Genomic DNA, 17,223 nt, shown 5'->3' with positions numbered 1-17,223 from the left:
TACATTACTGAAAAATGAGAATGATGATATCCTTGTCCCTGTGAAGATGAAAAGATAAAATATTCGTTGAAGTATAATTAAAAATCATTCTCCTTGGCAATGTAAATCCACTGCTTTTCATGCAGGGAAATTTTCTCTTAACATATTTAGCAGCTTGGGTTTTTCCTTCTTTTTAGTTGTTCCCACTAACCTATTTCAACCCAGCACTTGCCCAATTTTTACTTTTCCTAAAGTGAGAAACCACAAACCATTGAAGACATTTTAGTCTCTGTTGTTGTCAATGATGTTAAAATGAAGAAAGCTCATAAACACATTTTCCCTATTTGTTATATGCAGTGACCATAAAATCACAGACTGTTACAGCTTGAATGATATTAGAAAAATCATCTAGTCCATCCTCATAATTTCACAGATCAAGAGCCAAAGGCTCAGCTGGCTTAAATAACCTGTGCAAGTTCCCACAGCTAATTGAGAACAGTTACAGGAATAACCTCTACATGTGTAGAGTTCTCAGCTATAGTAGCTTTCCCATTAAAAACTGTTGGACCATCTGTGAAAGCCCCCCTCTTCTTCCATTGTTATATTACATCTTTCTCTGTTTACTGTTTGTGTCTTTATGCACACATTTCCTTTATATCTCTCCTGCACAATTCTGGTTCCCATACCATCACTCAAAATGGCCAACACCTTTCTCCCATCTGAAAATCCTTCCTACACCTTCCTACACATACACTTACACCTACATTTCCTACACCTACATCACATCCTTCCCCCCCCCTCCACCCCCCACACACACTCTTCCCAGTTAGACTTATTTCCCTTCCTTCAGTTACTGCCTTTAGCTATCTTCAGACCCCAGTCTTCCTCCTTCTCCATAAATAGTTCCCCACCCAGGATCATCCACACCTCTCTCTCTCACAGCCCATAGTCCAAACTCAATAACTATGACTCCTCAAGGACTTTCCCTTCTCCATTCCTCAGTATCTTTGCATGCAATCCTTAGCCCTTCATATTGTTTAGGGATAAAGAATTTTAGCTTTCCTACTTGTGATTTCAATAATATTTACAGATGGAATAATTCAGTATGTAAATTTTGGTTCTTGACTGTTCTTTTTTTTCAATTCATAGGAAGTTGCAAAGCAATGTAAAGGGAGGTCCCATGGACTTATCATCCTGCCTCCCCAATATTAGCATATAACATAACTAGAATACAATATCAAAACCAGAATGTTGACATTCATACAACCCACAAAATTTATTCAAATTTCTCCAGTTATACTGCATGTGTGTGTGGGTGTGGGTGTGTGTGTGTGGCTCTAGGTAATTTTATCACCTATGTAGGTTTGTGTATGTAACCACCGCCACAATCAACATACTTTACTGAACCATCTCCAAAAGGCTCCCTCTTGCTACTTCTTTATAGCCACATCACTCTCTCCCATGTATGTCCTTCACCCCTTTCAACCACTAATTGTATTTCATCTCTATAATTTTGCATAAATATTTTGGATTTTATGTCCTCTTGGTGAATTGACCCTTTTATCATTACACAATGTCCCTCTCTGTTTCTAGTAATTTTCTTTGCTCTGAAATATGCTTTATCTGATATGTATATAGTTACTCCTACCTTCTTTTGATTAATGTTTGCATGGTATACATTTTTCCATCATGTTATTTTCTAACTACCTACTTGTAATGTTTGAATTGAGTTTCTTATAGACAGCACATAGTTGGGTCATGATTTTGAACCTACTCTGCCAATCTGTTTCTTTTAATTGGAACATTTATATCATTTATATTTGATGTAATACTTGATATATGTTAGAGCTCAAGTCTGTCATTCTCTTTTTGTTTTCTATTTGTTTTCAGTGGTTTTCCTTTATGTTATATTTTTCTGGCTTTCTATGGGTTATTTGAAGATGTTTTGGAACTCGATTTTGATATCTCCATAGTGGTTTTGAGTATATCTCTTTGCATATTTTGTGTGTGTGTGTGTGTGTGTGTGTGTGTGTGTGTGCGTGCGCACTTGTTCTGGGCATAACATTGTATATACATAACTTAACAGTGTGCTAGTGTCGATATTTTACCAGTTTGGGTGAAGTGCAGAAACTTTACCTCCCTTTCTCTTTACCCTCGCCTGTTTATAATACCGTTGTCTTTATTATTTTGTCTACAAACACTGAGAATCACATAATACAGTGTGATAATTTTGCTTTAACCATCAAACATGATTTAGAAAGCGCAAGAATGGAAGGAAAATAGACCATCTTTACCCATATTTTTACTCTTTGCATTGCTTTTTCTTCCTGATGTTCCAAGATTCCTTTCTTTATAATTTCCTTTTGTCTTAAAGAACTTTCTTTAGCCATGTCCTTAAGGTAGGACTGCTGGATTTTTTTCCCCCTAAGAATGCCTTGGTATCCCCTTTCACCATCTGACTGGCATCAGTTAATTGTCTTTTTCTCATTCAAATTGTGGTTTTCTCAGTTCTTGGTATGGTGAGTGATTTTCCTATTGCATCCTGGACATTCTGGTTATGTTAGGAGACTCTTCATCCTATTTAAATCTTCTATTTTAGCTTGTAGTCGCTGTGTTTAGATTTAGCATGTAGGGCCTGGCCTACTTATGTGGACTTTAGTTTCCAGAGTTTGCAATGCAATTTTGGTCTGTTTCGCTCTCCTGGTGAGAGCTGCTGGGGCTCCTGCTCAGTCCTTACTGTGTCTTGCCTGTGGGAGCTGAAGTAATATCCCGGGTCATCTGCCAGGTGGCCGGGGGCAGGGAGTGAGGGGACAGTGGAGAGCCAGCAGACATTGGGCCTGAGTCTCTCATGCCACTGAGTAGAGGACAGGGAAATGCTGGGTGCCACCAATGCTTCCCTGCAGACGCATCAGCTTGTCTGCTGGTGTCCTGACCATTGTGCAGCAGTGGTTGGGTAGAGGTCAGCCAGCTGATGTTAGGCAGCAGCGGGTTCAGGTTCCCCACTAGGTCTCTCATGGGCTTGCCCTTTCCTGGCACTACGTGAGACAGAAAGAAAACCCAGGAAACTCACACTGCTGTCAAGCCTCAGTTCCTGACCTTCTCAGCCAGTCCACTTACTTTTTTTTTTTTAATTCTCTGGGCCCTTTTATTATAACCTGTTGAATTATTTGAATGGCATTAAAGATGAGAAGTGGGGATATGTGAGCCTAGGACATCTTGTTTCAGAACCGGAAGTCTCCAAGTGTTTATGTATTAACTTACTTCATCTTCACAACTTCTTTGAGGTAGGATAATATACAATCTCTTGTTTTCCACATATGAGAGTTTAAGGAAGAAAAATAAAAGTAAAAATTATGATCCTGGAAAAGCTACTGATGAGGAGGAATATATAGATGACACAAATGCACAAACAAAAATGTTATGACTATAATTCCAAACAGATTTAGCCCCAAATAAAGCAATTTGGAATAAATGAGGCAGCTTTTAGAAGTTACTTTATTTTGATACACTTTTTAAAATGGCATTAGAATTTGCATTTTATTTTGCATAATTTTTCATTATATTGCTTGGGCAATCACACTAAAGATAATTTTTCAGTTGTGATATCTTACAATCATAAGGAGGAACACGCAGCTTAGAGTAGATTCTTCTTACACAGTAAGATACGACTAGTTAGCAACACCTGAACTACTATTTTTCTGTTTTCAGGCATTGTGCTTCCTGAAAAGTTAAACACTGTTTATACTTAGAGATTCTTCTTGCTATAATGTTTTTTTCCCCTAAATTGACATAGAAAATATATTACAGAATTTCCATGCCATTTCAGTGGAAAAATACCCCTTTGGTTTTATTCCTTTTTATATAAAGACAGTGTATCCTAAGTTATGAAAGAGAAACAAAAGCAGCGATGCTCACCACTATACCACCAACGCTGCGCAATGAAAGAAAGAATTCCATTACTATGGAAAGAAGGAGAATAAAAGGGTTGGCTCGAGTCAGATTGTATTCAGCCCAGTGAGTCTTGACTAAATGTGTGTATGTTGTTGCTTGCATTCACCATCTTCAATTAATAATAGGCATAGTGCAAATAAGAATATTAGGACATTGTTTGACAGTTTATATAGTTCTTTCATATCCATAGTTTTCATTTTATTATCATGAATTTCCTATGATTCATGAATTAGTAAGAGGCCTGCTGTTTTCGACTCCGGTTGCTTGGGTTAAGAGCCTAGCTCTACCCTATCTTAACTGAGCAACCTTACACAAGGTACATAACCTTTCCTGGCTTCATTTCCCTCCTCGCCACAGCAATGTGGGCAAGTTACTCAACCTTCCTGTCCCTCAACTTCCTCATCTCTTAGGTAAAACAGTTTTCAAGGAGGATTAAATGAGAATATAAAGTAAAACACTCTGAATGATGCCTGCCCATAGTAAATACTTAATAAATGTTACTTATTCTTATCTTCATTCTATACATGAGGACCATCTGGTTCAACAGATAAGCACATGCAAGAAATGGATATGCAGCATATCTTGTACTAATTTATTTTATATTAAAATGAAATGAATTTAAATTTTCTTTAAATGCTTTTGCAAAATTGCATTTCAGAGCTGAAGAAATAGAGAGAGCAGTAGGTAATACTGAGGAAGACATTTACTGCTTGTCACAGAGCAGCCCCTTCAGAGCTCAGAGCTTTTATCTTTACAACATCCCTTTGAATTTTAACATAACCCTTTAGGAAACTATGACCTCACACATTGAATAACCACCTCTTTGGACTAAGGCCAGCTCAGACCTGTCACATGCTTTGTATTGCCAGGGAGCTAAACATTATTTTTTATATTAAATTTAGCAATTGATTTGATGACAGGAAATACTTCAGACCCCAATGAAATGAAATGCTATCCCCCTAAAAATAATTAAGTAATTAATTAAATAATTAAGTAGATCGAGGTTTCAAAGAATTGTAACCGATCGTTATGTATTTAATTACATCAGTAAAACATTTGTGGAAATTTGCTTTCTCTTTACTCTATTAGTGTCTGTAAATATCCTTAATTTTGACCATTGGCTTGCAAAGCCCAAAAAACTTACTATCTGTTTACAGAAAAAGTTTGCCAACTCTTCGACTAAGACACTAATGTGACTCTTTCTCTGAGAAAATGGCTTTTTGTCCATCAGGCAACCTTGAACTTTGAACTACAATTTTGCAATAGTGGTTATGAGCAGCTTCTGTTAATCAGAGCTGATTATTATCTAAAATATATAATATTTAGCCTTGGAATTTGAAATTATTTTACTTTGAATTTATGTTAGACTAGAGCAAATTCTTTGTAATTTTAGCCTGATATTATGACCCATAGGAGGAAGGTCAACTTTTCTTAAACTAGTAGGAGCCTGCAGAAGGTATGAGGGGTTTCTGTCCCTTCATTCTCAAGGAACACAGGAATATTTTTTTTTCTCTTGTGAAAATCCAGGAGGCACATTTTTAGATTTAGTTAATTCAAAAGATCAGGCAACTTAAAATCATTTACAATGGTATTTCCTTTTCCCTTGACGGTTAAATTCTTGCCAATTTATTTTAACCTCATAAAACCATTAAAATGTTTCTGTGTATTTTCCCTTGGGCTTTTTAATGTTAATGTGTATTTTTAACCTGCATCATTGGGTATAAACTATTCCTTTAACATTTTGTTTTTGTTGTTGTTCTTGCCCAATTATACTATATAATGTTCGAATGCCTTTCTACTCCACCTTCACATCCCCTAAAACATTTTTGCCCTAATTATATACGGAACAAGTCATTACACAGTGTAGTCAAATGATAGAATTTGAGAAAGTGTATCATGTTTATGAGATTTTTGGTATCAGACCAGAACTCTAATTCCTACTTTGCCACTTACTAGCTGGCAAGAACATGACCAGTTGAATGTGTTCCCATGAACCCAAGTTTTCTTAACTCTAAATGGGGGGTCAAAATAATCTCTAAATCAGAAGTTTGTTGTGACCATGCAAAGAACTAAGTGTTTGGAACACAGACATTATTTAATAAATATATAACTACTAAGATCTAGGAACTGTTTATGGTTCAACTGGTCTAATCACAACATTATATAAATGAGAAAAACTATGGCCAGAAAATCTAAGTGACGTATCCAAAGCTTCCTAAGCATTCTTACTTAGCAGCATATCTCAGGTTTTAAACTTTTCATTTTAATGTTACTAAGCCACCAACAAGTTATTTTATTATGGCAAAAGAAAATCAACTTCACCCCCTCAAAGGGTACCATGGGATATGAGTATCATGAAACTAATCGTATCTATCGCTACTCTTTTGTTCATAGATTACTGCAGGCATGGGCAGGGCGTGGTCTTTCTTCTACTCATAAAGTAAAGCCCTAAACCTGCCCTGCCAGGATTTCCTAGGGCTCAGGACAAGAAGTTACTTGATTATTGTAATAATCAATGGAAATATCTAATCTAATATATTTATATATATATATATATATATATATATATATATATATATATAAAATCTATGATCACAATACAAATGTTTTAGAAATACTTACCTATTAATAGCAGTAGTAATGTAGGGAAAAAGTGATACTGCCCTTTATTTAATGAAGACTTTGTTCTATGCCAGGTACTTTGTTCTATTGCTGTGTCAGTTTGACAGATAGTATCTTAATCTTCACAATAATCATGAACAGCGGATATCGTTATTCCCATAATATGTAATATTAAACTGGAAAAAACCATAAATATGGTGAATTTTTTTAACTGGCTGAGACGTAATAATGAGGGCAGCTTCCAAGATTTCTACTTCTCAAGACCATTTCTTTCGAAAATGAACCTAACTAAGCATTTGTTGCCTCTGTGGGGCTGTACATAAAAATATTTTGGTGCCCCCTAGAGGTTATCAGGAACAGACAGTTGTCAAATGCCAGGCAAGGAGAAGCTGAATTCGGCTCAGCAGGCACCGTCCATCACTCAGTGCTGCTTAATTCTCTATACTTAAGTGGTTCAGAGGTAACCACAAAGTAGCTCTAGAAAGCAGTGGTTCTCAAATTTCAGTGAGCATCAAAACCACTTGGAGGGCTTGTTAGAACCCAGATTGCTGGCCTCTACCCCCAGATTTTCTGATTCTGTGGGTCTGAGGTGGGGTCTGCACATTTACATCTCTAGTCTCTGGTGTTTCTGAGGCTTCTGGCCCAGGAACCACACTGTGAGAAAAACTGCCCTAGAGAATTATCTCAAAGTTTAAGCCAACTCCAGAAGCTATTCGGGAATTAATATCCTTGGGGTGACTCTGCTGTGGACCTAGTTCTCCCCTACTCTCTTTATATAACCATAAATAGAGTATGTGGAGAGACATGAACATCTCCTATATGATGGTGACAGTTCCTGACGAATTATAGATTCCTTGATCCCTGGGAGTTTCAGAGGGTCTCTAGATAGAGTTGTGTGTAGGAGAACGAATTAAGATTTGAGGTCAGAGAACTCAGGTTTTGATTTCAGCTCTGCCCGTTTAATCAGACCTGACTAAAGACCAGCGTCCTCAGCTGAATATGAGTAAAATATGTGGTTTTAACTCTAGCTCGGCACTTGGGGTACATGAAAAAATTTTAGCTAAATCTTAATCTCCATGAATTTGGTGTTCCATATCTGTATTTCAAATGCCAAGATGTTGTGAGAAAAATTAGTTAACTAACCTGAACACATTTTGCAACAATGGAAAATAGTAGCATGAAGGGTTAAAGCCATGGAATATATTCTGTCAGTTGCATGAATTTGATCAATGCTATTACTGTTACTACCTTTGTTTTCACTCATATTTACCTGTTTTTCATCAATTCTTTTTCTTATCCTCTTTCTCTAATTTCATAAACTTTTTTTCTCCAAAGAAAATGCAGATTGAGAGAATACTTGCTTTTTATTTTTTTAACTGTATGAGTATTTAATTGTCTAAATTGTTTTCTAAATTGTTGTAGCAACTGGATTTTTTTTTTTTTTTTCCTCTCTCTCTCAACATAATAGGAAACTTGAATGTTGACGACTCTAGTGGTTTCCACTTCTGTTTAATTCAGGTCAGGATTTATGGAGACCTCATGTGGTGACAAAAAGCACCACAGAAGGCTTTCCTCAGGATGGGTATAGCACAGTCAAAGAGAAATTCAAATCTCATTTGGGAGCAACATAATCCAGGAAAATGGAGACCTAGAAGTTAATGGCATTGAAGCATGCGAGGCCTCCAAGAAACATCCTACAGCAATACTGAAGGAATACTATGATAAGAGCCTTAAAAATGAGAAACCTGGTCACTCATGTCTACATTTCCTTCTATTAGCTGAAACACAGATAACGCAAAGAAATTAATGTGCCATGTTGCTAAGGAATGCGTTGCAGTCTTCCTTTTCCTCTTCATGAAATCCACCGGACAGATCTTCTTTTCTTAAAATTTTTTTTAACATTTATTTATTTTTGAAACACAGAGAATGAGCAGGGGAGGGGCAGAAAGAGAGGGAGACACAGAATCCAAAACAGGCTTCAGGCTCTGAGCTGTCAGCACAGAGCCCTATGCAGGGCTACAACTCACAAACCATGAGATCACCACCTGAGCCGAAGTCGGATGCTTAACCGACTGTGCCAGCCAGGCGCCTCTGGACATATCTTCTTATTTAAATTTTCATCAAATTTTAAAACCTGTTCCAATAGGCGTGTTGCTACAAATGTTATTTTCAGTTCTTTTCTCGGTTTTACACAGAATGGAAAGTGAGCCAAAGAATCAAACTTGAACTCATGTTTATGACTTTCATTGGTGCAACATTATAAACAGCATTATTTGCAAATATTGCAGTGCAAGATATGTTTTTGCAATTAAAATACAGAACTATGATTCTACGTGGTGGATAAAGTTGAACATAAGTACTCTCCTCTTATTGCTGACAAGGTATCAGAGTTAGGATACTGAATGAATTAGTGTGGTAGTAAACATATTTCAACATATAATTTGCTAGTACAGACTAAAGAAAATTCACTGGGGTTGGGGTACGATGGTGGAAGAATCCTTGGTCATTCATAGGCACTTATTATTTAACTCATTATAAGAGTTAATTTATAATATAAATTTATAATATACATATATAATTTAAGTCATTATAATTTTCTTACAAGAAAATGTGACTATGCCTTCCAGTCTCAACTTCTTAAAGAAGTTACATAACAGACCTTGAGGCTACAATCTAGAAGGACAAATGAGTTAATAAATGTTCAATGTTTTCAAGTCTTTAAAAGAACAGAGCAACATAAATCTATGGCATTAAAATGAGTTCCAATTTGGTTATCTAATGGGTCCCGTGTCTTTGAAAACGTCCTCAGAATAGCTTTAAGATTTCCAGAGCAGACAAAATGAAAAGGTAGAGATAGCCTTATTAAAGACATTTGGGAAAACTTAAGTAGGGAAAAAGTTAATAGGGATATTGGTGAAATTTCAGATTGAGTACGTTCCTATGTTTAAAAAAAATGGGTCAATTTTCAGAGCACCCACTATGTGTTTGGCATATTGTTAGATGCTGGAAATACAAAAATGAATTAGATTCCCTTGCTTTCAAGGGGATGACAGATGATGACACAAATAATTATCACTCTATGAGACCGGCATTAGGCTGAGGGCTTGCACTACTTCCTGTGAATGCCTTGTAAGGTGATATGGGAAGTGAGGTGCTTTACATTCAAGCAAAGGAGTTGACTCTTAGTTACTATTTCAACCCAATAATGACATTGGTTTTTGCTTGGAGAGGAGTGGAGAGCAGGAGAGTGGTAGCAGTTGCCAGACACACATCACACTAAAGAGACAAGAAGAAAGAAGGAAATTCTCTTTCACAGTGGGGGGAAAAATCCAGATTTTCCCCTAAATAAAGGAAACCTTCTGGTTACAATGTGCGTTGCTAGGGACTTATTTTACCCTCCTAAGAGAGTAAAATCACACGGATACATTCAAGCCCTTAGGGTTTTGTGAGCATACTGTAAATCTAAGACGTCAACCGAGACTGGTGTGAAGTGTGTGACTATAAAGAAAGGGTTAAACGGAAGGGGGTGGCTCAGAGATGGGAAGGCTGGCGAGAAGGCTGGAAAACTTGCAAAAACTCTGAACTTTTAAGCTCCCAAAAATACACATGTGTGTGTCTGTGAGCGCGGGCAGATCTATTTCGGTAGATTTTTTTTTTTTTTTTAATTTTAAATCACAATCTCTCTGTCTCTGTCTTGCTGCGCTGCAAACACACTGAACAGCCCCTTAGGATCGCGTGGCAAAAGCTGCAGCAAAGGCATTGGCAGCGCTATTTATTTATGAGTCGCGTTCAAAGCCGCCCTCTCCCCATTCCTCCGCTGCGAAAGACCAGCTCAGAGCCTGGGGCACCTCTGGGGCCTGCGGCTGGGGGCAAGGGCCTGGAAACCTCCTTCCTCCGGCAAACTTTGGCGGGGCGTGGGAGCGAAGGCGCGAGCCAGGGCGCGCGGGAACGCGCCGCCCGTCGCCGCCTCCGCCTGGCGCTGGCAGCCGGGGCCTCACCTCTCCCCGGCGAGGTGCGGGCGCCCCGCGCGCAGCCAGTGGGCGGTGCCGGGCGGCGCGGGGCGGGGCCGAGGGGTGGGGGCTCCGCTGGGTATATAAGGCCGGCGCCGGCTTAACTTCTGACTTGGGGTTATTTATTTGGGGAGCGCGCGGACGGCGGAGGCTGGCGGCGGCGGCGGTGGCGGCGGTAGCTGCCGCAGACGGTGGTTAAAGAAGGCGGCGGCGGCGGCAGCGGCGAGTGATGGGAGCGCCGTGGCTCCCGGGCGCAGGCGGGAGCTGCCGAGCTTTCCGGGCACCGCGGGAGTGCTGAAGAGAAAGGGGAGCGTCCGGGGGCCCGAAGCCGGCTCCAGAGGCGCCGGGCGGGTTTTTGTTCGGCTGCGCTCAGCGCCAGGCAGCCCGAGCGAACAACTCCAGTTACAACAACAACCCACCTTCCCGCAGCCGAGCGAGACTAGGGCTGCTGCGTCCGTCCTATTGTTTAGACACTTGCCAGGAGCTCGGGAGCCAGCAGAGCCCCCGAGCCCCCGCTGCCTGTCGCCGCTTTCCCTCTCCGCCACTTCCCTCTCTGGAGAAGGAGGCGCGGATAGCAGCCAGGAGAGGGGAAGGGGCTGGAAGGAGACTGGCTGCTCGGGACTGCGGCCGCCGAGTCAGGTGCAGCACCGGGATCCGGGCGGCGGCGCGACGTCGGCGGGAAGACTCCCACTGTGGCCGTGGGGGACGGGATTCAAAGCCTGGGAAAAGTTCCTGCACTTTGACGAGGAGGAGGGCCCACTTGCGGGCGGCTGTCGGGGGGCGGCCAAGGGGCTGCGCCTGCCCGGGAGTCTGCTCTTGTTTCGTCCACCTTTGCCATCAGGTGTCTGCTGCGGAGCTGCGGCGTATCCGGGAGACGCCAGGGGCCGACACACGCGCGCGCACGGGACTGCCATTCAGCTGCCTTCTGGGCTCTCCTCGGGGTAGCCGATCCCACCGGCCAACTGCCACCTCGTCATCCCCCAGTTCTCTCCGGCAGGACCCGAGACGCGGACACCTCCACCTTGGCCTTTGCACACCTTCCGGCCTGCCTGCCAGCCAGCCCCGACCCAATCCTCGGAGGAGCCGTGGTCCTCAACTTGGCCTCTTGGATTTCCTCTGTCGGGGTGGTGACTAGTGGATATTTCTGCCTGCTGCGGCGGCCCCATTGCCCTTTTGTCTTTTTCTGCGTGACCTCGGGGAAGGCCCCGGTGCGGAGCGTCGCCAAGGACGCCAGGAGGGAGGCGGGATTGCCGAGATCTCCTTCGGCGAAGTGCGTGTGTGTTTGCAAACCGCCCTCGGCTGTCGGGAAACGGCGAGGACGTGTCCCGGCTGCGGAAGAGCCGCAGGCTGTGGGGAGGCCGCTCGAGTGAACCGCGCGGGAGGCACGCAGCGCCGCCCCGCGACCCCCAGGCTGCGCCCCCGCCCCGTGCGCCCCCGCGCGCCATGCCCAGTCGTCCGGCGCGCTCCGCTCCCGGCCCGCGGGGCTCTTGCGCCTTCTAGCTTCGGAGAACCCACTTTGGTCAAGGCCACCATTTCTATTGAGCACCCCTCTTCTGTCTCATAGCCTCCCCACTGGAATCGGATTTGAAGACTCCTCCGTGGAATCGGAGCACTCCCTTTTCCGCGCATCCGGCCCCTGCATCTTTACGGCCTTTAGGAGCCCCAGCTCTTTTACCGCCAAGTTGATCGTTGAGAGACAGACGACGTGTGACCTCCTCCCCGCAGCTTTGGGGTCTCTTTATAGCCTTGGCCTGGCCGATTGATCGTCAGGACCTAAAGTTGCGCCTTCAGGACCCGAGGAGCGCCTGCCCTGCTGGAGGAGGGTGGAGGGGAAGTGGGAGGCGCGTACCTGTGCCATCTCTACTGCCTTGAATATTATTACTGTTACTTCCAAATTATTTTGTGTACATTTACCCGGACACTCTGGGTTCCTAGCCCTGCGCCAGAGACTGGGCCTCAGACACAGCGCGATTCGCGCGGAACAAGGAGCTAAGGAGGAACCCCCGGCGCCGGCGAGCGAGGAGGCGGCGGGGGAAGATGCGCGGCGTCGGCTGGCAAACGCTATCCCTGTCGCTGGGGTTAGTGCTGGCGATTCTGAACGAGGTGGCGCCGCAGGCGTGCCCGGCGCAGTGCTCCTGCTCGGGCAGCACGGTGGACTGTCACGGGCTGGCGCTTCGTAGCGTGCCCAGGAATATCCCCCGAAACACCGAGAGACTGTGAGTACGGGATCTTCACCCCCCGCCCCCGCCACACACACACACTGGGTCGCGCATCCCCTTCATCGAGACTGGAGGGATCAAGCCGCACAGGGACCTGTGCCTGGGTAGCTCTCCTGCACGCGCATCCTGGGCTTGAACTCCCTGGGAGGGCGAAGGACAGGAGGGCGCTACTCAGGGAGGGGCCGCTGCCCTAGGAGGGGCGGGCCGGCTGGCAGATGCGCTTGGTCCTTTCCTCCCGCTTTCGTCCAGCCAGTTCCATCCCTGAGCAGGCGACTTCTCTCGGGCTTGGGGAGCCGCTAACGTGGGGACAAGTAGTGGAGGATGCCCGGGGCGAAGGAGACGCGACTTTGTTCCTCAGACTCTGTAAACGGAGTCACCTTGCGGTGGCCAACACTGGCGGGGTGGTTTCAGGACCGAATCCCAGCGTTTGTCGCCGCGGGGTGGCGCGGGGGGGGGGGCGAGCGGGGGGGCGGTTGGCGGAAGGACTCAGAGGGGAGAAACCTCCGCTCCGCGGCTCAGTGTCTCCCTCCTGGGGACGGAGGGGTGGGGAGAAGGGGTCGTGGGGCGGCTGGGTCCGCCCCGGGGGCGCTCTTCTGCAGGCCTCAGAGGGAAGGATGCCCCAGGACCGAGGCGGCTCTCTCGGCCGCGGCACGCCGCCCCCGCGACTCTTTCCCCCGCCCCCCACGTCCCCAGCGAGGAGGCGGCGGCGGCGGGCCCCAGGAGACCTGTCCCAGCGGGTGACTGAAGAGGAGGACCGTTTCCCAACGTCTAGTCGAAGTTAGGGCTGGCTCTCCAACCCGAACCGGCCGAGCAGGGTGCTGACTGCTACGGCGACCCCGCGGCCCTCCGTTGCCCCCTCCGGCCCTTCCCGCTGAGCCCCGGATCACCCCCGTGCACCTTTCTCGCAGTTTCTGCGCCCATTCACGTGGCCGCAGTTCTCCTTCCTTCCCTTCTTCGCGCTCTGCTGCCCGCAGACATCCCCGCCTCCCTGTCTCTGCGAATCTCTAATGAAGAAGTAATCGCAGACCCGGTGTTGACGGCCCACGCGCTCCTGGTGGGGCACTTCCCGAGTTCAGGGAAGCGGAGCATGGAGGCCATTCCCTTTGTGAACGCCGAGGCCGCCGCCCCGCGCTGCCCGAGCGCCTTGGGCGCGCTCCCCTCGCCGTTGCGCGTGGGCCCGGGTGCGCGGGGCGAGGGCGGCGGGGGCCAGCGCGCCGGACTCTGCTGCCGCGGCTTCTGCGCCCCCGGGGCTGTGAGGGTTGCGGGCCGCGCGGGGGACCCGCTGGGACCCGCGCCACCCGCCGCGCGTCGAGTCGCTCTTCTTATCTAACTCCTTTGCCTCGCCCTCAGCTTAAAGGCCGGAATTGAGCCCTTTCTTCCTCTGCAAATGGCTCCCCCACCCCCAGCCTCACTGGCCTGCCCCCCACTTCTCCCTCCTTCCCAGGCCCGAAGCGCTGGGCTAGTTGGGGCCCGACCGAGGGTGTCTTGTCAAACTGTGATCTACTACATTTGTCTGGGATGGCGGTGGGGGGGTAAGGATTCTTGTTCCGTCAAATAGCCCGTAAAAGACCCCAACAGTTGTAGGAACAACTTGGTGCTACTTTGCTCGGCTTGGAGCGTTGGGTTGGGGAGAGAGCACTGCAGAATTCTGTGTTAGCGCTTGTCACTGCATGCTATCCAGAACAGTTTAAAGTTGAGACATTCACATGTCTTACTCAACAAAAAGGGAGTGCACTTAGAACAAAATAGTAATTTGAGTTTCAGGTCCTTGGGGCCGGGGGGTGGGGGGGTGGGGGGTTGGGGGGGTGGGGGGGCGGAGAGGGGTCAGTAAAGTTTTCAGAAAACAGTTTGCTCAGTGCTGGCTTATAGGACTCTACCATTGACAAAATAAGCGCTTTAAATGCAAATTTCAAACACGATGTTTTCAAGTCAGAGGTAAGAGAAAACTTACTTCCGTGAAGGACAACATGCAAACCGCAGCAAAGCCTGGTTTTACTTGAAATGATTAGAACCAGGGCAAGTTTAGATCTTGACCTAAGATGCCAGAAAAGGGGGTGGTGACTGGAAGGAAACGTGGTGCTGAAATCCGAACAAAAATGTGAGGGCCTGAATCTATTTCCATTATTGCCCCGGCTAGTAGTTTTCACTTTACAGTCTCAGCGGGGTTCCCTGAGCTGCAAATGAAGAGTTTAGTTTTCATACAAACATAGAATTGTTGGAAGGTAAATGCCTATAAATGCAAGTCTTTGAAGTGCAGTTCTTTTGATGGCACTCTAACGTTTTTTTTCCTTTGCCTTAGGAAGTTTAGCCACCATGCCACCTAAGGACAGGGTTCTGAATTTTAAAAATTTCTTTCTGAGTAGTATTAGAAAATTGTTCCACTTAAGCGCCTGAAGGGAACTTTTTGGGGGCGTGCTTAACAATAATAGTCAAATAGCAGAATACCTGGGAAATTAATAGACACATCCTTATAAAAACAAAACTTGAAAGCACTTCCATTCACACACAAAAGAGGACTTTTCGTGATAACATAATCACTTCATGTTCTTGTCAGATGCCAGTAAGCATGGACTTTGTAAACTTGTTAAGAATCATTAGGAAAAAAAAAAAATCTTTCAAAGGTAACTACTCCCTTCTGTCTTTTACTTTGTAACTTACTTTAGTAATTGGAACTGATCTTTCACCTTAAAGTTTTATTTACTTTCTATTTTTTCTTTAACTAGATCTTGATAGAAATAAAATGGAACTTTCATTTTCTTGTTTTCTCTTAGGGATTTGAATGGAAATAACATCACACGGATTACCAAGACAGATTTTGCTGGTCTCAGACACTTAAGAGTTCTGTAAGTATGTTCTTCTGTATTTTGAAACATTTTCTTTTGTTCTTGAGGCTGCATATTTTGTATTGTTACTGGTCTCACTTTGAAAAACTGTCCCAATGACAGAAACATAAAATTTTAAAAGGTCTTGGTTTCCTTTCTTTTTTTTGTTTATCAATGTATTATAGCTTTTAATGAAAATGTAGGCTTTTATTTTAAGGTTGGATGCTTGCCATTGAAACAATATTATAGAAATGACCTCAAATGTTTGCTATACCATACCCTAAGTGCCTCATGCATATAAAAGTGTAGAATAATTGCTTCCACAATATGAATAAGTAATGTGAGACATTTGATACACTTTTAGGATTTGAGATTAACTAGAAAGAATTTAAGTGGGTCTGCATTTTATTATTACTAATATAGAAGACTTTTTTTTTTAGCAAACAGCACTGAGATATGATTCCTAACATTAAAATCAAGCAATCCAAGTCTTCACAGTTTTTGGTGGGAAGTGTTTATAAAAATATTGCTGGTCATATTTTGAATTGTCGTATTTCACATCTTTTGTAGTTTTTATAATATTGTTGCGTTACGATTACTTCTTTAATTAGTGGGTTAAATATATTGTGAGGGAGCCATCATGTGAGATTCAGTGTAATGTGAAACTGTTTTTACCCACAGATTTGTAAATATATACATTGCAATGAACATATACTTTTGATCATTGTGTTGAGTGTTTATCTTTTAAAAGACACATTTTGGCTATTATGAAATCATCCAATTTCCAGTGTATATCCATAAGTGAATTAAAGTATGGGTATGGTGACATACTGTATATGGATTCTTTCAGTGAAGAACTCACTCCACAATCAGTTTACCAAAAACAGCCATCAAAACTGCCGTGTCATGGGTTGCTCTTCAGGATAAACTCCAGTTGGAGTTTCACAGTTTTGACTAGTAACTTTTACTAGTATTTTAGTATTTTCTGTGAAAGTTTTGTGCTGTGGATGCCCTCGGCCCTCTGTGATTTCTCTCAAATATACCATCCTTAAATTTCATATGAAATCTCAAACCAGAGCATTGTTTAATTTTATAAAGGGAAGGAGGTTATGAGTGTCTCAGTGGCTGAACTGAAACTTGCTTATTAGATGGGGAGTGGTAACATTAAGACCCTGTTATACTTTGCATTTCAGTCAGCTTATGGAGAATAAGATTAGCACCATTGAAAGAGGAGCATTCCAGGATCTTAAAGAACTGGAGAGACTGTAAGTATTTTTAATTCCAAAGTTATGACGACATAACTGTATTTAAAAAAAAAAAAATCCTTGAATTTCAAGGGCCATGTCTTCAACTTTGTGTCTTAATCTTTGAAAGTTTTACAGAAATACAAGGTCGAATAAGTGGTTTTCAGGCTAATTTACAATTGCAAATTGTGGGATTTTCCATAAATAGTACTAACTTTTAATAAAGATAAAAAAAAAAACAGACTTCTTTCCTGAGACATTGATTTCCTTGAATAACTATTGCTTTGGTACTTAGAGAGGTACATGTTTTCCTTGTTGTCCATCTAGTTTGTTTTATTTGCTTTTATAGGAAGAAAGGTGGTTATTTGATTTGCAT

The 17,223-nt window shown here is 43.8% G+C and overlaps 1 protein-coding gene across 2 annotated transcripts in view; it reads left to right on the top strand.

The window, feature by feature from the left end:
* The first annotated feature begins 12,026 nt into the window (after window positions 1-12,026).
* SLIT2 (slit guidance ligand 2) overlaps window positions 12,027-17,223 on the top strand; it is a 377,203-nt gene continuing 372,006 nt past the window's right edge. For both annotated transcript variants that reach the window (XM_030314130.1, XM_030314128.1), the window contains exons 1-3: window positions 12,027-12,778; window positions 15,553-15,624; window positions 16,797-16,868. In XM_030314130.1, coding sequence (XP_030169990.1) covers window positions 12,600-12,778; window positions 15,553-15,624; window positions 16,797-16,868 — 323 coding nt within the window. In that variant the 5' untranslated portion in view covers window positions 12,027-12,599. The remainder of the gene's footprint in view (window positions 12,779-15,552; window positions 15,625-16,796; window positions 16,869-17,223) is intronic.

This window comes from Lynx canadensis, chromosome B1 (assembly GCF_007474595.2).
Source record: "Lynx canadensis isolate LIC74 chromosome B1, mLynCan4.pri.v2, whole genome shotgun sequence".
Taxonomy (NCBI): Eukaryota; Metazoa; Chordata; class Mammalia; order Carnivora; family Felidae; genus Lynx; species Lynx canadensis.
The sequence above is the reverse complement of the archived record's forward strand: the minus strand, read 5'-3'. Positions and strand labels throughout refer to the sequence as shown.